This window comes from Puma concolor, chromosome D4, assembly GCF_028749965.1.
Source record: "Puma concolor isolate L17-30 chromosome D4, mPumCon1.1.hap2, whole genome shotgun sequence".
Taxonomy (NCBI): Eukaryota; Metazoa; Chordata; class Mammalia; order Carnivora; family Felidae; genus Puma; species Puma concolor.
Genome location: NC_141679.1, coordinates 83,833,101 through 83,857,866, shown reverse-complemented (window position 1 = coordinate 83,857,866; position 24,766 = coordinate 83,833,101). Strand labels below are relative to the sequence as shown.

General features: G+C 45.6%; 1 protein-coding gene across 7 annotated transcripts in view; it reads left to right on the top strand.

Annotated features, from left to right (window-relative positions):
• The first annotated feature begins 24,711 nt into the window (after positions 1 to 24,711).
• Positions 24,712 to 24,766, top strand: part of DENND1A (DENN domain containing 1A) — a 515,742-nt gene continuing 515,687 nt past the window's right edge. For 6 of the 7 annotated variants that reach the window (XM_086683987.1, XM_086683986.1, XM_025923886.2 and 3 more), the window contains exon 1: positions 24,728 to 24,762. In XM_086683987.1, the coding sequence (XP_086540113.1) occupies positions 24,743 to 24,762 (20 nt within the window). In that variant the 5' untranslated portion in view covers positions 24,728 to 24,742. Of the gene's footprint in view, positions 24,763 to 24,766 lie in introns of all 7 variants that reach the window. The other variant, XM_086683990.1, reaches the window with a different exon arrangement.

The following is a 24,766-nucleotide window of genomic DNA, read 5'->3' as shown; positions in this document are numbered from 1 at the left end:
AGATGTGTGTAGTGCTCTACAGAGTTTACAGAATGCCTATCTTTTGCATCAGACGGAGGAGGTAGGTTTCATGATCCCATTTCACAGATGAAGCTTGTGCGGTAACTGAACTAGGGCCACAGGAAGAATAAGAGGCTGGAGCTTGGGCGAGACTCCAAAATAAACTCACAGGGAAGACACAACATCCAACGGAGCTGCAGAGTGGAGAAGTATCCGTCTGGCTGAAAAAATACGGATGTTACAAAGCACTAGAATTTAAGCCGAAATCATATGCCCAGCACATGTTTTCTGAAAACATTCACATCACTTAACGTGGCCGGTGTGAGGTTTCAGATATTAAAATTATGAAAGAGCAAAGCAAGATGTGAAAGGCAGAGATGGAAAGAGAACAAAGTAAACTTCAGCCTTGTCACCACCTTCCAGAAACTTCTCAAGGATCCAAGTTTCTGACCCAAATTCACCTTCAATGGTATAGTTTGTGGGTGGGAACCATGCTGTAAATAGACAGATTTGAAGATTTGAAGCTGGGTTCCAACTCAGACTCAGTTACTTTCCAGCTATTTGGCCTTGGTCAAGTGTCCTTGACCTCCATGTCTGAGTCTGTACAGTGGAGATCAATCATGGCTTATTGGAATAATGACATGTTTTGTAAATTATTATGCATGTTATTTTTTTACTTCCTTTTTAGAATTGTAGGAAGTAAAAATTATAACAGTTATTTAATATAACAGCAATACAGGTTGGAATAAGCTAGATTTTGCTACAATAATAAGCAACCCCAAAAACTCAGTGGCTTAACACAACAAATGTTTATTTCTTTTTTCTTAATGCTCATTTTATATTCTAAAGAGAAAGAGAGAGAGGAAGAGAGAGAATGAGCAGGGGAGGGGCAGAAAGAGAGGGAGACAGAGGATCTGAAGTGGGCTCGCGATGACAGCCGAGAGCCCAATGCAGGGCTCAAACTCGTGAACAGGGAGATCATGACCTGAGTCAGAATCAAGAGTCACACACTTAACTAAGCCACCAAGGCACCCCAACAAATGTTTATTTCTCACTCATGTTCCGTGTTCATCATGGGTCAACATGAGAACATGCTGTTCACTGCGGTCACAGAGGGAGTCAGGATAAGCCACCATCTTGTTTATGACTATTGTATCCAAGGGGAAAAAGGGATTTAGGGGGTCTCCGATGGTTAATTAACTGCGTTAGCCTGGAAGTGACACATGTCACTTTTTGTTCACAATTCTGTGGGCCAGAACATGTCACATGGCCCAAGCAATCACCAGTGGGTCAAGGTGAGCCTATTGTGTGCCTGTTAGTGGAGAGAATCAGAAACATTTGTTGGGGCTCCTAGGTGACTCAGTCGGTTAAGCGTCCGACTTCGGCTCAGGTCATGATCTCGCAGTCTGTGAGTTCGAGCCCCGCATCGGGCTCTGCGCTGACAGCTCGGAGCCTGGAGCCTGTTTCGGATTCTGTGTCTCCCTCTCTCTGCCCCTCTCCCTCTCACGCTCTGTCTCTCTCTCAAAAATAAATAAACATTTTAAAAATTAAAATAAAAAAAGAAATATTTGTCAAATGGTATCCACCATTCATTGAGTACTTATCACATGCCAGGCATTGTGCTGAGGGTTTTTCGGATGTATCTGCTCTTGCCTTCAACAATCCTCCGAAGCAGGGACTTCTATCTTCAGTTAATCCTGGAGCAAGCTGGCACTCAGAGGTGTGAAGTAGCTTGCTCCAGGCTGCACGATGAGTAAATAGCAGAGTCAGACCTGACAGTCAGGTAAGAGCGCCTGCCCCTTCCCCTGCATGTGCTCCGACAGCCAGGCAGGTGTCCAAACCAGGTGGTCAAGTATTTTCTTGTTCCAAGAGCTGATATTAACAGAGCTCCTCCTCTGTATTAACCCCTTTACTACCCTCTCAGGTTATACCTGAGAGTTCATTTCCATGTGAATGATAAAGGATCGAGGCTCAGAAAGATTAAACAACTTGCCTTAAAGAGGTAGCCCTTGAACCCAAGCCTTTCTTGGTCTAAAACCTATGCTTGTTTTATATCCGCTCTTCTCTACTCCTCCTCATTATTTGTCATCATTTACTATAGTAACGATAGTATGGAGGAGTGGGAGGCAGAGAGGGTAAAAGCATGGATGTTAGAGCTAGATTGCAGCTGCATTTGAATTTGGGCTCTGCCATTTCCTGGCCGCGTGACCCTGGGTGAGGATATCACCTCTCTGGGTTTCCGAGTCCGCAACATGGGCTGATAACCGTACCTACCTCACGGGCTTGCTGTGAGGAATAAATGAGATTGCCATTGTGGTGAAAATAATAACTAATATTTTTCAAGAACTTACTGGGTCCAGGTACTGTGCTCAGGGCTTTATCTGTGTTGCTTTATAACTTTTTATTTGGGAATAATTTTAGATTTATAAAAAAGTTGCAAGGATAGTACAAAGTGCTCCTGTATCGCCTTCACTCCACTTTCCCCTAATGTTAACTAACGTCTTATGTAATCAAAGCACCTTTGTCAAAATAAGTTAATATTCGTATGAAACTATTAAGTAAATGATAGACTTTATTCAGATATTATGAGCTTTCCTATTAATGTCCTTTTTCTGTCCTACAGTTCAATCCGGGACACGACATTGCACTTAGTCATGTCTCCTTAGTCTCTGCAAATCTTTAAGTGCATTCTTTTATTCTCATTTTCTGTTGAGGAAACCGAGGGTCAGGTAATTAAGTCCCTGGCCAAGGTCACAGAGCCAGTAGGGGATGGAGTTAGAATTCCACCCCAGGTCTGTCTGACTCAAAGCCCCAGTCTTTACCATTCATAAAGAAATTATCGGAAAGAAGTCCAATGTTCCGAATCACATCAGCACACAGAGAATAAGAAGCTCAGAGGGAGAAAAAAAGACTAAAGCACAGAGAACTGGCTTTACAGCTTTAGAATACTAACTCAGCATGATCTACTCGAAACACAGCCAAAGTCCGGGTAATCTGTTCAGTAAGGAACAGACTCAGGCTGGTGAGTGTGCACCTTGGGAGTCATGCAAAGCCATCAAGCTAAGCTCTGGCTTAGCCACTGGCAGAGGGGGTCCCTCCAAGGGCCAGACTGCTCACACCCTGGCAGCAAAGCCTGTTGCAGAGCACCCTGGTAGAGGCAGGAAGTCAGCAGGACGAGCGCCAGAGACAGGACCACAGAATTCCTTTAATAGGTGTTTCCCGGGGGCTCCTGCTGTCCAGTGCACATGATGGAGTGACTGCACCCAAACCACCTACCGCAAATTTGACCTGGTGAATACCTACTAAAAATCGTCCCTGCTTGCCTGGCATTTTATGTGTCTAAGCTCCAGGGAGGGGGAAACAAGAGGAGGGTCCTGACATTCTGTGTCTTCAAGGAAAGAGAAAGGATTGGATGGATCGGACAGTCAGTGCGTGGAAAACTGAGGGAGGGCGCCCCGATCCTTCCTGGACCCCTAAACCCTGGATGTTGAGCCCGGGCGTGGCTGCTCTGGCACAGAGTTGGGCAAAGAGCAGGTACCAGTGATTACCTGTTGAGCGTGTGAGCAAGTGAATTAATTAATTTGCACGTACTCCAGTACCCGGCACCAAGCATGGCACCTGCTAGGAACTCAAGAAAAGACGAAATAAATTAATCAGACCACTTAGATCTGGGCCAACATGCATGACTCTGGCTGGCACTTAGGAGCTCTTTAAATTTTTGTTGACCCAGTTGGTGGGCCATGGCTAGGGTCTCCGGGGAGAGATTTCTACCTTGTGGTTTGCAGTCTATTCGCACGGAGACACAGTATGCCATAGCTGCTGGGAGTCTGGGGCCTGGCTTCTCAGGTTTGAATCTTAGGTTTGTTACCTACTGATTGCCTGACCTTGGACAGATCACTTAAACTTGTCTATAAAATGGGGGATGAAGATGATGATATTATGTACTTTAAGAGCTGGTATGAAGATTGAGTCAACACACGCACGAATATATGTGTGTGTGTTTTAATCTGTTCACATAAAATTTAGCTCGATTTTATATACAGAGGCTGACCCATAGTAAAGTACCTCCCAGGGTTAGTTATTATACGAAAACTTCCCAGCCTCCTCCCTGCCCCAGCCCCAATTCCGATTTAAATGCCTCTCTAAATCTGACTTATCTGTAATCTATTACAGAATCTGTTTAAGTTAGTTAATATTAAGTGAATTCTGCAATCAATATTTATAATGTCAAATAAAACAGAAGTTAGAGTGCGTCACACAGAATAGGGAAATGTCCTATTTGATGTTTCTGCTATAATACATACGCATGTGTGCGCTCAGGGTTGCAATGTTAAAGAAATTTTTTCCAGTGGGTCATAGTAAAAAGCCAATGCCTCCAGAGGCAAATGGTGAATGGCTTTCAGCAGAGAGGGAGGAGGAGCAGAGGAGAGGGCTGGCTAGCCCCCCAAATGAGCTTCGCAGCCTACCTCTTCCTTCTGGCCTCTGTTGCCAAATGACCTCTGGGAAGACGCCTCTCCTATTTGGCCAGCCCCCTGTCACACTGGCCCACATAGCTCTATGGTTTCTACAGAGAACTTACTGAGCACTGCACCAGGCCTTGCATACACCTTAGCTCACAGAATTGGCCCCATCAGGCCACGGAAGTGGCTCTCAAAGTGTGGTCTCCCTGTGAGCTTGTTAGAAATGCAAATTCAAGCCGCAGCCCAGACCTACCCCATCAGAAACTCCAGGGCTCAGCAACCTGTGCTTTACCTCCAAGTGATTCCAATGTAATCTGAAGTTGGCAAGCCACTCCCCTTTGAGGAAACTGTTTTCCTTTGGGACAACTGAGGCTTCGAAAGAGGAAGTGACATCCCCAAGACCACTTAGGGAGGAAACAATTGGGCCAGGATTCTAACGCTATTAGCACACAGTAGTGCAATTTCTTACGTGTCTATCCCTCCACCGGATAGTGAGTCCTTCCCAGAAGAGACCAAGACTGACTGATGTGTTCCTTTTTTCTCATCTTTATAAACAAGTGGGCCTGAAACACAAGTGCTGTGTGACCTCTGATGGCTGGGTGAAAAATCACACACATCCTTTAAAAAGTCAGTCCCGGTGAATGCTCGCATCACGTTCAAATGGACATAACCATCTCAGATTGGAAGAGAAGATACACACGGGATTAAGGAGTTCTTGATTAGCGAAATTCCCCAGAGCCCCTCATGCAAATCATAGCCCAGAGCTGAGTCATACTCAACTTTGACTCCTCTCTTAAAAGGGTGTCAGTTCCAAGTGGAGCTGTGTGGGGGCGGGAGGGGATGGGAGCCAGAAAATGGTTAACAGTTTGATAAAGTTAAAAAAAAAAAATCCTCTACTGGTTGTGAGACTTTGCAATAATGAGAAGTCAACACAATTAGACAAGGCACTAAATTTTTGTGCAGAATGCCAGCTGTCACTCTTCTTGACTAGCTCAGATCAAAGAAACGTATTTTATCTTCTAAGTTATTAGACATGATGGGGCCATTAAGTGGAGATATTGTCATAAGAAATGTAAGAACATAAGAAAAATGTTGCTTGCTTTGAAAATAAACATCTCACCTTTGCTTCTTTTTCCCTGTGAAAAGCTGAGAGCCATCAAACTATTAGCTTGGGCCTTTCCAACATGCTTGCATCCTGCCATCTTTTCCGGCAGTGAGACCTGGGGTTTCAGTCCTTCCTCTCGGTCCCTGATGTCTGTGGGTCGGAACCATGACATTGAGAACCCAGCAGAGGTTCCTGTTAGCTGTAGCCCATCCCTGCTTTCACCAGTCATAACACAACCTACCACTGATCCAAAGCTCTACGTGCTTTGAAAGGAGCTCATCCTTAGATGTCTTTCCAAGTGCCTCACCTTACTTAACCTTTCTTCATCTCTAACTTGGATCGGAAAGAGCTCCCTCTTCATTTCTTTAAGGAACACGGCCACTTGTCTGGCCCGAGAATGGGCCCTGGGTTGGTGACGTTTACTTATATTCGCTGATTGCAGGGGAGCTGGGGAGCTCTGGGGAAAAGACTTCATATCACTCAGGGGCCAGGATGGGAAGAAGGGACACGTTCAAAAGGGAATGCTTAAGAAGAGTTTGGTGTGAAGGGACTATTTCCAAGGACGGGCAGCATTGAGGATGGTGAAACACCACAGGGGCAACACCAGGGCGACATTACTCTCCTTGGTGTGAGGAGGCAAGGAGAAAGGGAAGTTACTGGAAATTGATGAGAGTAGTAGCTGAGGACAGATGTCACCGATAGAACCTGTGGCCCTGGAGACCAGAGGCAGCCTCTGCCAAACCACATGCAGCCCCCCCCCCCCCACTCCCGCCCTCCAATCTGCTGCTGGTGTTTCCCATTGGCTGGACCTGACCGGAAGCCAGACTGTAAGGGAGCCTGGCGGACTCGGTCTGTATGCTCAGCCTCCAGGGCCTAGAGCAGAGTGGAGAGCGGGTCTGGGGAGTACCCGGAGAATTCCCAGCATGCACTGAATCCCAAGCACCACGGAGGTTTGGACATATCCAGACAAGATAGGGTTGGGTGATGGAGACCCTGCAAAAGCCACACTGCAGGGTAAGGATGAGGGCTTTGAGAGACTTTAACATCAAGTGGTTTGGCATAATGAGTGAGACTTTACAAGGAAGGTGAACATAGGCACTAACAAAACTCGTCCTGCGGTTGCCCCGGGGAGCAAAGGGCTTTGTTCCCGCCCGAATGGAAAGAACTTCAATACCTCGCTGACTTCTGCGACTCTCAGGGCTCAAACAGCCTTGCTCTGAGGACCCGCTCTCACCAACTGAGCACACAGGAGGCATGTTCTCACCTGACAAGGGTCATGAAGGGGGCTTCCGGCTTCCTGGTCCCTAGATGGTGGCTCAAACATAGGCCCAGAGGCACCTGAAGTGCCCCTCTGTGCAGGTGTGGGTCGCAGCAGGGATGGGTGTGGGTCCCACCCTGCTGGGTGATATAGCGAGCAACGTCCAGGTCTGTGATGCAGACACACGTAGGCGCGCTGAGAATCCCAGAACCGCTTTGCAACCGCGAAAGCCTGGACTTCATAACGAGAGAGAGAGAAGACTTTGGCGTACTAATTAATGCATTGTCCTCAAGGCCATCGAAGCCAAAGATCTTTTCCCACCCTTGTGGCTGATCTTCAAGGTAGGAATTCTGGCCCCAGTTTTATTAAAATTTTTTTTTAAGTTTATTTATTTATTTTGGTGGGGGAAGGGGCAGAGAGAGAGAGACAGAGACAGAATCCCAAGCAGGCTCCACGCTGTCAGAGCAGAGCCCAACGTGGGGCTCAAACTCACCACCCGTGAGATCATGGTGTGAGCTGAAGTCAAGAGATGCTTAACCAACTGAGCCACCCAGACGCCCCATTAGAAATGAGGATTCGATCCAGAGAAGACAGCCCCGGCAGACCGTGGGCACCCCTCCCAGGCTCTTCCTCTTCCCTCTGCTTCCATCACACCAGCCTCCTTGCTCAGCTAGAACTTGCCAGGCTCATCCTTGTTCTAGCACATTCGTGCTTGCCCTTCCCTCTGCCTGGAAATTTCTTCCCCCCAGGCCACATCCCCTACTCCTTCACCTCATTTAGATCTTTGTTAAGTGACACCTCTTCAGAAAGCCTGAGTGTTGACCTAGAACACCCCCCTCCCCATCCAGTTTTTTCTAGCTCCTTACCTTGCTTTGCATTGCCATCACCTTGTTTTTGTTTTGTTTTGTTTGCTTGTTTGTTGACAGCCTGTCCTAGGCTCTATGGAAGCAGGGCTTTGTCTCATTCTTAGAACAAGCGCCTAAATGCCTAAGCCCCTAAAAATCACATAAGGATTTTATTATTTTATTTTATTTTATTTTATTTTATTTTATTTATTTTATTTTTTTAATTTGAGAGAGAACAAAAGCAAGCAGGGGAGAGGGGCCGAGGGAGGGAGAGAGAATCTTAAGCAGGCTCCCCACTCAGCACGGAGCCTGATGGGGCCTCAATACCACCACCCTGGGATCATGACCTGAGCTGAAATCAAGAGTCCGATGCTCAACTGACTGAGCCACCCAGATGTCCCTAGGATTTTTTTCCTTCAAAGTTTTTTCTTAAATCTATTTATTTTAAGAGAGAGAGAGAGAGAGAGAGAGCAAGAGTGGGGAAGGGACAGAGAGAGAGGGAGAGAGAGAGAATTCCAAGTAGGGTCTGCACTGACAGTGCAGTTTGATGTGGGGCTCGAACTCATAAACCACGAGACCATGCCCTGAGCCGAAATCAAGAGTCAGACACCTCACTGACTGAGCCAACCCGGTGGCCCGGATTTTATTTTTTGAGATGAAATTCACATAACATAAAATTAACCATTTTTAAATGGACCATCCAGTGGCATTCAGTACATTCACAATGTTGTGCAACCTTCACCTTTATCTAGTCTCAAAACATTTTTATCACCCCAGAAGTGTCCCTTGTGCCCACTAAGTAGTCGCTCCCCATTCCCTCCTGCCTTCAACCCCTGATAACCACCAGTCGGCTTTCTGTCTCTATGGATTTGCCTATTCTGGGCATTTCATAAAAGATGTGGCCTTTGTGACCAGCTTCTGTCACTTAGTATCATGTTTTCAAGGTTCTTCCCTATTGTAGCATCATCAGTCCTTCATTCCTTTTCATGGCTGAATAATATTCTATTGTATGGATATACCACAATTTGTGTATCCATTGGCCAGTGGATGGATATTTTTGTTGTTTCTACCTTTTGCTATTATGAATAATACTGATAAGAACATGCATAAGTGTTTGCTTGAATACCTGTTTTCAATTAGTTTGGTTATCTACCTAGTAGAATTGTGAGGTTGATGGTAATTCCATGTCTACATGTGGGGGCTTTTCATAAATATTTATGGAATGAATTAGCAAATGAAAGAAAGAAAGAAAGAAAGAAAGAAAGAAAGAAAGAAAGAAAGAAAGAACTAGAAATCCAGGTTTTTGCAATTCCCGAGTGCCCTCTAATCTGCCACATTACCTTCCAGAGGAGGGGACTGATGACTGTGGGTACCCTGAGGCCTAATCAACCTTAGGACAGTATCATGCATTAGCTGACATATAATAGGTGCTCAACTAAAAAAACGAGACAAATAAATGCTGCCATGACCATTTTTATGCATTTATTTTGTCTACAGCATTGATTGTTAATGTCAGACAGATTCTGAGAGGGAAATTACTATATCAAGGAGAATTAACTTTTAAAAGTCTTTTGATGTGTACACGAAACTGCTTTCTGAAAAGGCTGAAAAATTTTCATTACCCGTCTCAAGAATGTTTAGGCTCATTTAGATGGTTCTACCTGGTGGGTGCTTCCTGTTGGAGGAGAGTTTTCTGGAACTGTCTCTACCGTCCTCTTCAGCTAGGTAAACAGAAGCTAGGCTGATTGCTATTGTTGCTTTGCTTTTCCGTATGGTTTCTCCACCTGTATGATGCGCTCCAGCCAACGTGTGCTTCTTGAAGTCGATAGCCTTCTTTCTCTTGAACACTGGCCCCCACCTGAGCCCCGGATGCACCCAGCCAGTTGGAATTTCTGGACTTAGGGACCTCAGGAATGCAGCCTGCTGGAAATGAGGCTAAATTAGTTCTTCCAAAGAAAATGCCCATTTGGAAAATGACTTCCCGTGTCTGTGCAGCCACAGGCTTGCCATTCTGGAGAGACGTGTCAGGATACGTTGTGCTTGGCGGCAAATGAAAGCTGAGGGATTTATTGCCACTATTAGTGATTATTTGTATGGGGCCGTAGGTGTATACAGCCCCTTACAATGCCCAGAGGAAACTGGAACAGAGGGCAAAGTTTCCGCCCTCAAGGGACATCCTGCCTTGGCTGGTGGTGAGAATGGGTGCCCATAGGAACTGAATGGACTGGCACAAACCAGGACTGTCTGAATGACTGGGAAGAACAAACTAGGAGAAGGAGCAAAGAAGGATTCCTCAAGCGCCTCTGTGTGCCCGGTATTTAAGAGACATGTCTTGTTTAATCTGCTAAATAATCCTAGGATTTAGGGATTTTTATTTCCATTTTCAAGTGAAGGGATTGAAGTTTAGCCTCCTTCTCTCACATTTTCTGGATGCTCCTTCTCCCACATTGTCTTAGCATTTCCTAACTGTGTGAAGGGTGATGATACCACCGTGGATATACTACTAGGGTGAGAATTGCAGGAGGCAGCAGAATGGGTAAAAGTGGGGCTAGAAAGAAAGGACTGAGACGTTTTTTATGGATTCTGTGCTCTTTGCATTAGAATCTGCCTGACTTGGGAGTTTGTGTGAGCATCCGGGGTTCAGAATCCAGCAGACCTGGGTTCAAGATCTGCTCTAACCCAGGAGCCTGGGATGCATCGCTTCTCTTTCTGAGCTTCCATTTTCTCCTCTGTACATGGAGGTAAGGACCTCTGCCCACCCGGTGGTTCATGTGAGGATTAAACAAAGCAGTGTATGAATATTGGCGCACAGATGTCAACAGTTGTTGACCTACCACCAGAAAGAGTTGAAGAGGAACAAGCGGTGGGGAGGTATGATGGGTGCTGTCACTCACATGTTGCTTAATAGCTTGATGCCTCAGTTTCCTCATCTGTAAAAGAGGAATGATCAGGCGTCTTCCTCATCAGGTGAATGGGAGGATTAAAGGAATTAATACAGGTAACAGACTTTGAACAGTGCCTGCTACAGGGTAAGCTCTCAATACATCTCCACTGTTAATATTATCTAATTCCAAGGGGCGCCTAGGTGGCTCAGTCGGTTAAGCGTGTGACGTCGGCTCAGGTCATGATCTCGCAGTTTGTGAGTTCGAGCCCTGCGTCAAGCTCTGTGCTGAGAGCTCGGAGCCTGGAGCCTGCTTCGGATTCTGTGTCTCCTCCTCTCTCTACCCCTCCCCCGCTTGTGCTCTGTCTCTATCAAAAACAGATAAATGTAAAAAAAAAATTTTTTTTAAATATTATCTTATTCCTCTTGACTTTAGGTTGGATCAGGAGGCTATACAAAATGAATCAGTCATTTGCTGGGGCGGTGGGGAGAGTAGAAGTCACAATGAGGATCACTTGATCCCCTAGCAGGGAGGGGAAGGACCCAGTGTTGTCTGTTCTACCTCTGGGTGCGGGGGTCTGGTCTGATACCTGGCATCACCCAATCCTGAGAGAAGAGCTGTGTCAAGAACCTAGTCTGCCAAGGTCAAGTGGGACATGAGGGAATGGTGACTTATCATAATGGAAGAATGGAAGAACTTGGAATTTGGGATTTCCCTAGCTGTGAAGATGGTGCCTAACCTCACTGAATGTTGTGAGTTTGAACTCTGATTTTATATATGTGTATATATATATATATATATATATATATATATATATGTGTGTGTGTGTGTGTGTGTGTGTGTGTGTCCAAAAGAGACACACACACACACGTATGTATATATACAGGTGCATGTTAAATAGCATTATTTTTTAAATGTTTATTTATTTTGAGAGAGAGAGAGAGCACTATCAGGGGAGGGGCAGAGGGAGAGAGAATCCAAAGCAGGCTCTACACTCAGCATGGAGCCTGATGTGGGGCTCTAACCTACAAACTGTGAGATCATGACCTGAGCTGAAATCAAGAGTCAGATGCTTAACTGACTGAGCCACCCAGGCACCCCTAAACAGTATTATTTATTGATATCTTACTAATGTTCACAAGAAAGAAGAGGGGTGGGCACATATTGAGCCTTTGCACATGCTGTTCCTTGCATGGAATCCCCAACCCCCATGCCAGCCCTGGGGGTTAATTCTTTGTCAATTAACAAATATGCATGTATGTGTACTATAGGCCAGACACCGATGTTGAGTGGGTCCTTGCTTCCTAGAGCTTAGCTCAAATAGTAAGGCAGGTACCATTGACTTCCCAGGTGCCATAGAAGCTTACCCTCAGACAGAAGAGAAAACCAAAGACTTTCTTTGATGTCTTGATGAAACCTGAAAGCAACCACTTAGGTCCATTGCCCCCCTGCTGCTCTTTGGCTGGGTAACTTCTCCTATTAATTGGGATGTCAGCTTAAAGTTCACTTTTTCTAAAAGATGCCATTGATGGCCCATGCCAGAGGTCAGGTCCCCTGTTTCCTTAACATCGTGGACTTCTCCCTCATCCTACTCATCATGATTTGCCATTATTTGTCACATAATTTAACATCACTACTACTCCGCCCCCCCTCCCCGCCCCCCCCTCCGCCGTTAGACTGCCAAGTCTGGGAGGGGCAGGGGAGGCGTCTCTTCTCAGGTCCATATCCCTTGGCAACAATTGCATAGCAATCAGTGAGGTCTCTATAGAACCCTATCGAGTGAGGAAATGAACAGAAGAGAAAGCATTCTGAGGGCAATAATATGAAATAAATGAACACACACATTAAAAACCCTTGTCTTTCCTCCTGCTTGTTCAGCAGAGATGAGAAAGCGGTGCTTTGGCAAACCAGGCTGAACTCAGCCTTTTGGGGCCAAACCAAGTAGAGGGATAATTATTTTTTATTTTTCTCATCCGCTTCTTGTTGCCGTAGGTGCTGAAGGCCGACGAACTGAACTGTGGGCTTTGCTGAGTCCACAAGGAAAGCCCCTCAGGGTCTCTCTGCTGGAGGCCTGCCTCCCCCCCCCCCCCCCCCCCCCCCCCCCCCGCCAGATCTGTACCTCTGCCTGGGGTTTCGTCCACTCTTTCGTGTCTGGCTCCTCCCCTTTACTTGAAAATTCGTCTCCTTGTTTTCTGGAAAGTGCCTCATTTCTCCCAGGAGGCCCAGGGCTGTCTCCACTCAGGGGCTGGAGACCTTGGGCTGGACTTGCCGGTGGGCCCCAGCCAGTGCCCCCCGACCCCCCCCCCCCCCCCCCCCCCCCCCCCGCCAGACCCCAGCGTGGCCTTGATTTCTTTCCTCAGAAGCTGTGCAGGCTGGGCTGGGTGGGATCCGGCGACAGTTCCCACCAAACTCCCAAGCTGACTGCAGACATTTGTGCTGTCAACAGAATTGCAAAAAATGCAATTCGTGTTGTTAATGAGCAGCTTGTTTGGGTAAACAAACCAGGTGAGGTGAAAAAGGCGATGCTCTCCAGTAGGAAACACAAGTGAACATTAGCCAGATGGAGAGCTGTGCTTCCCCACGCTTCCTTTTCGGCAAGGCTCTGGGTGGCTGGAAAGGACGTTGCCTGCGCTGCATGGTAGCTGGGACCGTGCACCCCTCCCACCTGGCCTGGATTTCCTCCTGAGGGAGAAGAGCCACCTTGTACCCGGCACAATCCTGAGCCTGGCACTGTGCCTCATGTCCCGCCAGGCCTTTATCTGCTTTATTACTAGTTCTCAAGCACCGCGTAAGATGGCTGTTATGAAACCTATTTCACAGCTGGGGAAACCGAGGCTCCGACATGAGAAAGAGGCTTGCCCAAAGTCAAAGTGGTGGGTTTGAACCCCATCCCACCTGACTCTTCAGGTCTCTGATCCCCCCACTCTCCCACATAATTCTCCCTGCCCTCATTCCTGCCTACCCAGTTCCTTAGTCTAATGGAGGTGTCTGCGGCTGCCACTAACGACCTCCTCTCTCAGACTGTGAGGCTAAAGAAAGTTTTAACTTCCCATAGTGGGGGCCCCCCATCTGCCTAGTGAGGGTGGCATGGCTTTCTGAAATTCGTGTGGGTGGATCTTGGACCAGCTTCCCCATGACAACAAAGAGAGTGTGTGCATGTGTGTGTGCATGCATGTATGTACATTTACCCATCCATTCTGAGAGGAAATGCTTGCCCCTGGAAAGTCAATAACTTAGGGGCATTCACAGTCCTGCGTCTATAAACTGACTGCATATTCTGTTTTGTTAGCCTCAGATCATTCCAGAAAACACAAGCACAAACACACACACACGCACGCACGCACACACACACACACACACACACACACGGATATGGCTATACTTTACAAACATGAATGATTTGGGTGATTGCAGTGGCTAAATCTTCTCCCTGTATAGACAGGGCCGGGACGAGGGAGATTCAGAGTATAGACTCAAGTCCACATATGTTTCTGAATTTCTCTCCACATTGCTCAAGAGAAAAACCCCATATTACATTCATATGTTATAATGCCATGAGTTATTTTCTCCTTAGCATTCAAGGGTAAAGAGTCCATTAAGCTGTCATCGGCCACATTACCAGCAGGAGAAGCCAGGGCAGACAGTTCGGCTTTAGCTGCCCGGAGCACGTGTGCTCCACCCCAGGATGAACGCTCTGTGGTGTCCGTGTATGCGTTGCCCTAGAAGCAGAAATCAATTACTCCCACTGCTATTAGAGAGATGATCTGGTTGGGAAGGCTTGCTGTGAATGCAGCCACCGTTCATTATCGAGCTCTTTATATGTATTATATCTTCTTTACTCTAGGAAAACCGAGGCTTGGGGAGAGAAAGAAACTGTCACAGAACCAGAGCATGCTATATGCTGGGGTCTGATCCAGCCCCCTCCTGTGCACTTAACCACGAGGCTATCCTGCCTCTCCTGCAAGTGTTGGTGATTTACTCCACGCACATGGCCTGTATCACAGAAGCTCCCAGCTTTTGACGGACCACATATTACATGTCAGGCTCCATGGATTATCGTTACTCAATCTTCACCAGAACTCTGAGGCAAGTGCTTCTATGAGCTCAGTGTAACAGCCAGGGAGACTGGCTCTTGAGAAATGAGTAGGGACTTGCCCAAATGTGGTGGGAATGTGTGAATGATGGGGGGTTGTTTTCCACTCTGCTATGCTGCCATCCAGCTAGAGACACAAGCCTGGAAGCGGGGGGGGGGGGGGGGGGGGGGGGAGGGGGGGTTCAACAGGCAGCTCCCTTTTCTGAATTCAGATGAGTTTTCACTCAAGGAAAGGAACAGCTCAGCTCCTCCCTTCATGTGGTGGGAGCCTTTTCTTTGAATGAACTGATTATGTTCAAAAAAGCAAAAAATAATGTATGCATATTAGCTGATGAGGATGCTGTTCTAGATATTTTTAGCCGAGCTGAGAGAGAGGGTGAGAGAATGGAGCTTGGTGGAAGTTGTTTTGGAAGAAGAGGCAGCTTGGGAATCAGACAGCCCTTTAACATTACTATCAGTTCTCACTGCTTTTGGCTGGGTGACCGCGGGCAAATCACTTTCCCTTTTGGAAAATGTGTATCACCGTACCAACCTTTCTGGGGTGTTGTAAAAACTGAGGATAATGTGAATAAAGCATGTGGTCACTGGTTACCCATTGTACCTATGATAATTATTCATTTATCAAATACTCATTGTCACTGGGTTCTCGGTGTTTATGGATATAATCATCTTATCCTCATCCCCATACCATGAAGCAAGTACTGACCGTATTTTCATTTTCCAGATGAGGAAACTAAATTAAGGTTGAGTAATTTGCTCTTGCAGGGCCACGATGCAACCCCAGGCAACCTGTGCCCTAACCACCATTCAATGCTGCCTGCATCACTCCTAAAGAGATTGGACTTTCACTACTGGAAGCAGAGCTCACAGGAGGGTCATTGTTTGTAGGGGGAAGAATCTCCTTTGAGAACCTCACAAAGCTCCCTACAAACTAGGAACAACACTGTCACAGAACTGGGTCAGAGGATCTCTCTAATACCATGGCCACTCTGACCAGTGGAAGCTCTGCTCAGGCCAAGAGGTCAGAGAACAGGGGTCTTAATCTCCACTCGGATGCTAGGCAGGCCACCACTGTCACTCATTTTGTGTGCCCGGATGTGGGAAATGGGAGGAATGCTAGGACTGAAACTTGAGAATTCAGCGGATTTTTTGCTCACAACCAAAACACTAAAAGGGTTAGGTGAGATATTAGTTTAGGAGAAAGGGTAGTTGAAATCAAGAGGAAAAAATAACATATAATACCTGTAGTAATGAGATATATATATATATATATATATATATATGCATGCATATGGGGTGGAAAAGTATAAAATAAAGGGAAACTGGCAAGAGAGTCCAAGAGTACAATGGGGCAGAGTCCTGCAAACTCTTTGGTTTACTTCCAAAAGGGTAGAGGCCCGTGGTTACCATCTTCAACATGGAAGGGAGGGACAGGGCTGTGCCTCTGGAGTTCAGGCCTGAGTCTTGCCTAGAAGACTGGGTTAAACAGATGGAAATGGGAGCAGCCCTAGGACAAAGGGTCAGGGCTGGGAAGACAATGGGTGTCGAATCCCAGAGTTGCAGACAGGAGGATGTGGAATAACACATTGCAAGAGAGTGAGCCAGAGAGCTCAGAGATCTGAGGACCGGGACAGGGGTAAGGGTCTTGGAAGCAAGTTCCAGAACACAGAGGTCCTTTTGCAGGGTGTCCAGCATGAGACACCAGGAGGAAGCAAGGTGACTGTAGGGATCACACCAGGCCAGACCCTGTACTGTGTCTAATCTACTGACCATCTCATTTGTAGCTGTATCCTTAGCACAGGCATGGGGATCAACCACACAGTAATCTCACAGGGAATGTTTGCTGAAGGCTACACCACAGGGGCGGGGAGAGGGATGGGCCTCAGCTGGGAGCGAGAAATAGTCCTCAGCACCGGACCTGGCACGAAGGAGGAATTTGGTGCATGAGTGAATTGTTTGTTGACGACACCTCCCTTGGGTCTCTGAGTACTAACGAGGCTCAGCCCAATGCACTGACTGTCTTAGGAAGCCAGCAGGTGGAATGCAGGATCTAGAGCTGGAGGCTGGTGAATCTTGGGAGAGGAGCAGGTGTCTTGCTGAGCTCTGTAGGTACTAATGGGAATTCAATTCTTATTGGCATCTGGGTAAGGCTTAAATCAGTGATTCCCTACCTGGTTGTGGATCTGCATTACTTGTGGAACTTGTTAAAATACAGAGGCTCTGATCTTGCTTCTGAATCAGAGTTTCCTGGACCAGAACTCCGGACTCCACATTACAAACAAGCTTCACCAGTGGTGCTGATGCACAGAGCTCATTATGGGAAGCAAAGCCTTAAATCATCAATTCTCATTGGCCTTTCTTAAAATTTGTCTTTTAGAGTTTGTTGTTAAGAAGACACTATATAACAGCACGCATTGAGCCATTACTAAATTCAAGGCTGATCTATGTGGTTCATATATATTCACACATTTAATTCTCACAACGACCCCATGAGGAAGGTACTATTATCCCCACTTTACAGATGAGGAAACTGAGTCTGAGAGACGTTAGTAATTTGTCCGAGTTCACACACATAGCCAGGCAGTCTGGCTCCAGAGTCCATGCTTCTTAGCTTCAACCAGAAAAGACTTAAGTACATAATTTCAAATTCATGTAGAGCCAGGAAAGGACTGCAAAGGGATTGTATGTGCTATTTATTCTTTTTAAAAATTTTTTAATAATTTAAAATGATTAATATCACTAAGAAAAATAGTATTTGATGAATTAATGAATAAATCAACGAAGGAAAAGCAGAGGGAGATAAAACACTGTATCCTAGGGAACTAACAAATAAACCCACAAGTGGGAGCTGGGGAAGTTGAGTTGAGTCCTGGCTTCTCTTTTCTAGCTGTTTGATTTCAGGGAAGTCGCTTAAGCCAGCTGTGTATCAGCAAGCAAGGATAACAGTTCTTCCCAGTTATTGAGCAGTTAGAAAAATCGAAACCATTAAGTATTTACAAGGTGATATTATTAAACACTAGAAAAAGAATGAACCTTGTACTCAGAGAGCAGGTGAGCTTTCTTGCTGGGGTTACTAATCACATGAGAGGGAGGGTGCAATCCCTGTTTGCCCTCAAAAGAAGGTAAAGACCTTTACACTACATACAAACATTAGCTCTAAATGCATTAAAGACCTGGATGTAAGAGCTGAAAGTATAAAACTCATAGAAAAGAAGCACAGGAGAAAACTTTATGGCATTGGCTTTGGCAATAATTTCTTGGACATGACACCAGAGATACATGTAACAAAAGGAAAAATAGATAAATTGGATTACATCAAAATTTAAAACTTTTCTGCATCAAAGGACTCTATCATCAGAGTGAAAAGGCAACCTACAGAATGGTAGAATATATTTGCAAATCATATATCTGTCAAGAGGTTAAAAATCCACAATATATGGGGCGCCTGGGTGCCTCAGTCGGTTAAACATCCAACTTCGACTCAGGTCACGATCTCGCTGTCCGTGAGTTCGAGCCCCGCGTCGGTCTCTGGGCTGATGGCTCAGAGCCTGGAGCCTGCTTCTGATTCTGTGTCTCCCTCTCTCTCTGCCCCTCCCCCATTCATGCTCTGTCTCTCTGTCTCTGTCTCAAAAATAAATAAACGTTAAAAAAAATTAAAAAAATCCACAATATATAAATAACTCCTGTAACTCAATGACAACAACAAAAAACAACCCATTTAAAAAAATGAACAGGGTGCCTGGGCGGCTCGGTCGGTTGGGCGGCCAACTTGGGCTCAGGTCATGATCTCGTGGTCTGTGAGTTCGAGCCGCGCGTCAGGCTCTGTGCTGACAGCTCAGAGCCTGGAGCCTGCTTTGGATTCTGTGTCCCCTCCTCCCTCTGCCCCTCCCCCACTAGTGCTCTGTCTCCCAAAAACAAATAAATGTTAAAAAAAATTTTTTTTTCTAAAAATGAACAAAGAACTGGAATCAACATTTCTCCAAAGAAGATATGCAAACAGCCAGCAAGTATGTAAAAAGATGTTTAGCATTGCTATCTTTAAGAAAATGCAAATCAAAACCACAGTGAGATACCACCTCCCACCCATTAGGATGGCTACCATGAAAAAACCGAAAACAGCAAGTGGTGGTGAGGATGTGGAGAAATTGGAACTCTTGTGCCCTGCTGGTGGGAATGTAAAATGGTGCAGCCCCTGTGGAAAACAGTATGGGGGTTCCTCAAAAAATTGAAAATAGAATTACCATATGATCTGGCAACTCCACGTCTGCATATGTACCCAAAAGAACCGAAAGCAGGGATTCACGATATTCAGATACCTATGTTTATAGCAGCAGTAAAAAACAGTGGCCGAAAAGGTGGAAGCAAACCCAAGTGTCCATTGACGGATGAATAGATAAACAAAATGTGGTATACACATGAAATGGAAAGGAAGAGAATTCTGACACATGCTTCAACATGGATGAACCTTGAGGACATTATGCTAAATGAAACAAACCAGCCACAGGAGGATAAATACTGTATGATTCTACTTACGTGAGGTTCCTAAAGTAGTCAAATTCATAGAGACAGAAAGTAGCATGGTGGTTGCCAGGGGCTGGAGGAGGGTGGAATGGGGAGTTATTGCTTAATGGGTACAGAGTTTCAGTTTGGGGAGGTTTTAAAAAAAGTTCTGGAGATGGATGGTGGTGATGGTAGGAAAACATTCTGAATATCTTTAATGCCACTAAATTGTATACTTAAACATGGTGAAAGTGGTAAATTTCATGTTATGGATATTTTTCTTTTTTTTTTAAATTTTTAACGTTTATTTATTTTTGAGACCGAGAGCATGAACAGGGGAGGGGCAGAGAGAGAGGGAGACAGAGAAATCTGAAACAGGCTCCAGGCTCTGAGCAGTCAGCACAGAGCCCGACGCGGGGCTGGAACTCACGGACCGTGAGATCATGACCTGAGCCGAAGTTGGACGCTTAACCGACCGAGCCACCCAGGCGCCCCAACATGTTATGTATATTTTATCACAGTTTTAAAAAGAAAAGATAAGGGGTGCCTGGGTGGCTCAGTTGAGCATCCGACACTTGATTTCAGCTCAGGTCATGATCTCATGGTTTGTGGGCTTGAGCCTCACATTGAGCTCTGTGCTGACAGCATGGAGCCTGCTTGGGATTCTCTCTCTACCTCTCTCTCTGCTCCTCCCCCCGCCAAAGTAAATAAATAAACTTAAAAAAATAGAAAGTAAAGAAATATATTAATTTAATACACTAAGTTCAAATTTAAGAAAGAAAACATTTCCCAAATCTTATTCTGTGGCTTATTATTTCTAGGAGATGAGCCTCAAAATGAAGGTTTTGAGGTCATTTATTTATTCAGTAAATATTTGTTGGTCACTGCATGCATGCCAGGCTCTGTACTGTATATTGAGGTCCAGGTATGAATGAGCCTGATGTGGTTTCTGTCTTTATCAATCTGGCATTTACGACAATAATATTTCCATTTATCGAATACCAAATATATACACAGCAGGAATCCTACATTATTTATTTCATTTCATCTTCATGAGGTGGGCATTATCATCCCCTTAAAAAAAACGAGAAAATTAAGGCTGAAAGAGTTTAAGTAACTTTCTCTAAATTCACTCAACTAGCAAGCTGGGTCTCCTTGGTTCCGGTGTCCATTCTCTTAACTACTGGGAGTGCCTGTGCTCCCCTCTTGGGAGATCCCCAATACGCTTTGTCACATGAACGTCCATGAGACGTTCAGGGGAAAAAAACTCACTTGATATGGTTCTGTATATCCCAAACTTACTTCATTATATAATGTCTTCTTTTTTGGGTGAAGGGAGAAGTACCCCCTATTAATGAGCTGTGGCTGCTCTCCAAAGAATATAACCACAACACCCAAGAGAATTATCAACATATGTCTGCACAAAAGCTTATGTGTGAATGTTCGTAGCAGCACTATTTATAATAACCAAAAAGTGGAAACAACGTAAATGTCCATCAATAACAAAATGTGGTCTAGTCACACAATAGAACATTATATGACAATAAAAAAGCATGATGTATTGAGAGGTAGTACAGGATGCATAGACTTTGAAAACATTATGGTAAGTAAAAGAAGCCAGACAGAATGGCCACATTATTATATGATTCCTCTTGTATGAAATATCCTGAATAGACAAATCCATAAAGACAGAAAGTAGACTCAAGGCCAGGGGCTGGAGGGAGGGCGGGAAAAGTGAGTGTGTGCTGATGGGTACAGACTTTTCTGGGGCGTGATGAAGTGTGACAAAGTTAAGGTGGTGATAGCTGTCCAGCTTTGTGATTATACTAACAACCATTGACTTATACACATTAAAATGGTGAATTAAAAAAATTTTTAATGTTTATTTTTGAAAGAGAGAGAGAGAGAGAGAGAGCACGAGCAGGGGAGGGGCAAAGACAGGAGACACAGAATCCGAAGCAGGTTCCAGGCGCTGGGCTGTCAGCACAGAGCCCGATGCAGGGCTCAAGCCCACGAACCATGAGATCATGACCTGAGCTAAAGTTGGATGCTTAACTGACTGAGCCACCCAGGCGCCCCTAAAATGGTGAATTTTATAGCATGGGAATTTCTATCTCCATTTTTAAAAAAATATATAATCACAACTAAGTGTGCTAGGAACAACATGTCACCGACCCATTGGTCCCGGTGTTTCATACTGTATTGTTGATGAGGTATTAGAAATCTTTGGGGTTGCAGGTCCTTCCCTAAGTAGATACAGATCTCAAAATCCTAAGTAGCAAAACCCAAACAGGTACAGAGAGAGAGTGGGGGCAAGCTTGGAAACAGGAGCATCAAAGTGTCTGTGCGGGTGGTATCACACACACCGTTGGACTATTTATCTGCCAGGTACGCTTAGCCTATTTTGACAACAGTCCAGAAGGCAAAGTTCCCAAGCCCTTCCTCATCACCGGAAGGTTTCAATTCCAACAATTGATTATGCCATGTACTTGGCAGAGAGGCCTCCTTTTATTTGAATAACATCAGATTTACCTAGGTTTATAAAACAATAAGCCAATGAATTATAGACTTTTAGAACTGGTAAGGACCTTGAAGAGCGGTCGTCTGGCCTATTTCTCCTACTTTGGATATAGGGAAACTAAGGCCCAGAGAAACACAGTGACTTGCCCAAGGTCATATAGCCACACCCAGCTTGGCTGAGACTGCTGGTTGTCTTGCACTGTCTGTTCTCCCTTTCTTCCCTGGAAATGACCCCCTTCAGCTATGCACATGATTGTCTGAAAAAAAGGGCTATATTTCTTTTTTTTTTTTCAACGTTTTTTTATTTATTTTTGGGACAGAGAGAGACAGAGCATGAACGGGGGAGGGGCAGAGAGAGAGGGAGACACAGAATCGGAAACAGGCTCCAGGCTCCGAGCCATCAGCCCAGAGCCTGACGCGGGGCTCGAACTCACGGACCGCGAGATCGTGACCTGGCTGAAGTCGGACGCTTAACCGACTGCGCCACCCAGGCGCCCCAAAAGGGCTATATTTCTTAACGAGATGTGGTTGTATAGCTAAGTTCCGGCCAATAGAACGTACATGGAAGTGGTGGGAGGAACTACAGGGAAGTGTACTTAAAGATGGGTTGGGATGGGCATGACCTCCTTTCTTCCTGCTGGCTGGGTTGCGGATTAGATGGCCAGAGTTCAAGCAGCTTTCCTGGACCACGAGGTAGAAGATTGGGAGAACAGGGGAGCAATATGATAGATTTCCGGGTCACCCAAAGAGTCTGACACAGACAGAGGACAGGTACACAGGCTAATGCAGAGTAAACACTACCACAGCACCAAATCAGCTGCCCTGTCCTGTTTCTGTGCCTTCAAATCCTAGAGTATGCTTTGTAGAACTGCCATGCCAGCTCTGGAATGTGCAGCTCCAGACCTTAGGTGAAAGAGAAATTTCTTTTTCTTTTTTTTTTTTTTTCTGTCACTGTTATTTGAGTCTTCTATCATTTACAGTTGAACTAAATTGTGCTTCAGAATATAAACAATTGCATTCTGGGTTGGAAACTCAGGTCTCCCGAATCCAAGTACAGGACTATTTATTATGAAGATTATTACTGTTAATCATGAAAGCAAAACTGGGCCGAGTTGTGCATATAATACTTGCTGATAACTTTTGTGTGCTTTTCATAAGCTATTCCCTGTTTAAATACTTTATAGATGTCATGTATTCATTTAAATCTCAGATCAACTCAGCAAGATCTATGACCATCGTTTCCATTTTACAGGCAGAGAAACTGAGGCACAGAGAGAGTGAATACCTTCTCAAGGGTACACATTTAGTGAGAGGTAAAGCTGCGATCTGAACCCAGGTAGCCTGGCTCCAGATCTTGGGCTCTTAACTCCTACATTATACTCTCTCTTATGATGTGAGCTCCTCCTCGTCCTCTATAGCCATTTTACCGAGGAGGAAACCGAGGCAGGCAATTTTCTGATCATTTGCTTTAAATTGCTCTGCCAGACAGTGGTGCAGTTAGCATTAGAAGCCAAACTCCTAACTCCCAGTTCAATGCTCTCTCCCCAGACCACCCTGTAGTCTCAGAGGCCACCTGGACAGATACATAACCCCCCAAGCCCACTTCCAGTCTTCCCCTCCAACACACATACACACACACCACCCAGCAGGCACCCAGACATTTTTGTGGCCAGGATGGCTACAACCTCCTTTGAAAGGCAGCCAGCTTTGCCCTCCACCAAATAACTTTGTTTTATTTATAGTCTCCTGCTCAGAGCTTTTGAACTGGCTGCTCATTCCAGGGAAGATCTTGATAACAACTGTTCTTTGGAGAGGATCCATAAGAAACAAGGTGAATAAACACCACAGAGGCCCTGCCCGTCTAGCAGAGTTTTGCTCCTGGGGGTGTTTATAAGTCGGTGTTGGTGTCTGGGTGCAGAAGACTTGGAATTCAAAATGGCGGTTTGGATTTTCAATTTCTTTCTTTTTTCTTTTTTGCTTTAATTCAAAAAAGTTTATTCTTTTAACAATCTCAAGGGCATAGGTCAAAGAGAGAAATTACCTTTATACTGAATACAACTCCAAAAGAAGCAGTTCTTCTTGCTTTCTTTGCTCCCTGCCTGGCTGGGACCTAGGGCCAGTTACTGTAGTGATCGAGGGGTGGGGGGACACTTCACAAATTTACAAGAGCCAAAACGGCAGAAAGAATGAATGGCATCTTAGGACAGAAGACTGTAAAAGAAAAAGAAGTGGAGGAAGAAGGAGAAGAAAGAAAAGACTAATTTCAAAAGTGAACCATGAACCTGGCATGTTTTCTGACTTGTGGCCAAAGGTGCCATCCTAAAGCATAACTGTGTCACATGTGTTTGGAATTATTCAGCCTGGATGCTAATCTCCGGTCCACCAGTTGCTAGTTATGTAACCTTTCCTCTTTGAGAGATGGAGGTCGGGGGGGGGGGGGGGTGGGGGTGGTGTTGCTGTAAACTCACTAGATTATCGTGAGATGCTAACCATGTAGGGGAAATATAGTGCCCGGTTCAGTGAGAACACTCACTCACCCACTCAGCCAACAGTAGCTATTGGTAGCTGTCTTTATTACTCCCTCTGTGATTCCTCCAGGCTTAGAGGGAAGGATACTGAGGTGTTCATGAAAGTAGCCCCAAGGGGGAAAGGAGGCAGGCAGCATGTTAGTGCTTGACTCAAATACGTTCATTGGCGTTGTTACTCTTTGTCAGGGGCCGTTAGGGTGACACGACCTTCCTGCATGGGAACCTCCCAAATGGCTTATAAAGGGAGGCAGAGGTCCTCATGGGTAGGGCGGAGCAGAGGCAGTAAACGGGTAGTACAAAGCCCCCAGGTGGCGTTCCTGCGGGTATGTGAGGTCTCCTTACAGATCTAAGGGGAGAGGAAGGGGCTTCCATCAAGCACCATGCTGGGGAAGTGGATAGTGTGCTAGAGGAGAGGGTCTGCGGTTCCCTTAAGGAACTTACTGGAAGGTATGGCATTTAAAAAAGGGAAAACTTGTGCTTTCACGGAAGCCTGATTGGGAGACATGATCTCAACGCCAAAGCTACTGAGCGGGAGGACTCCAAGGGGAGGAATGGGTGCAGGCTTCTTCAGGTGA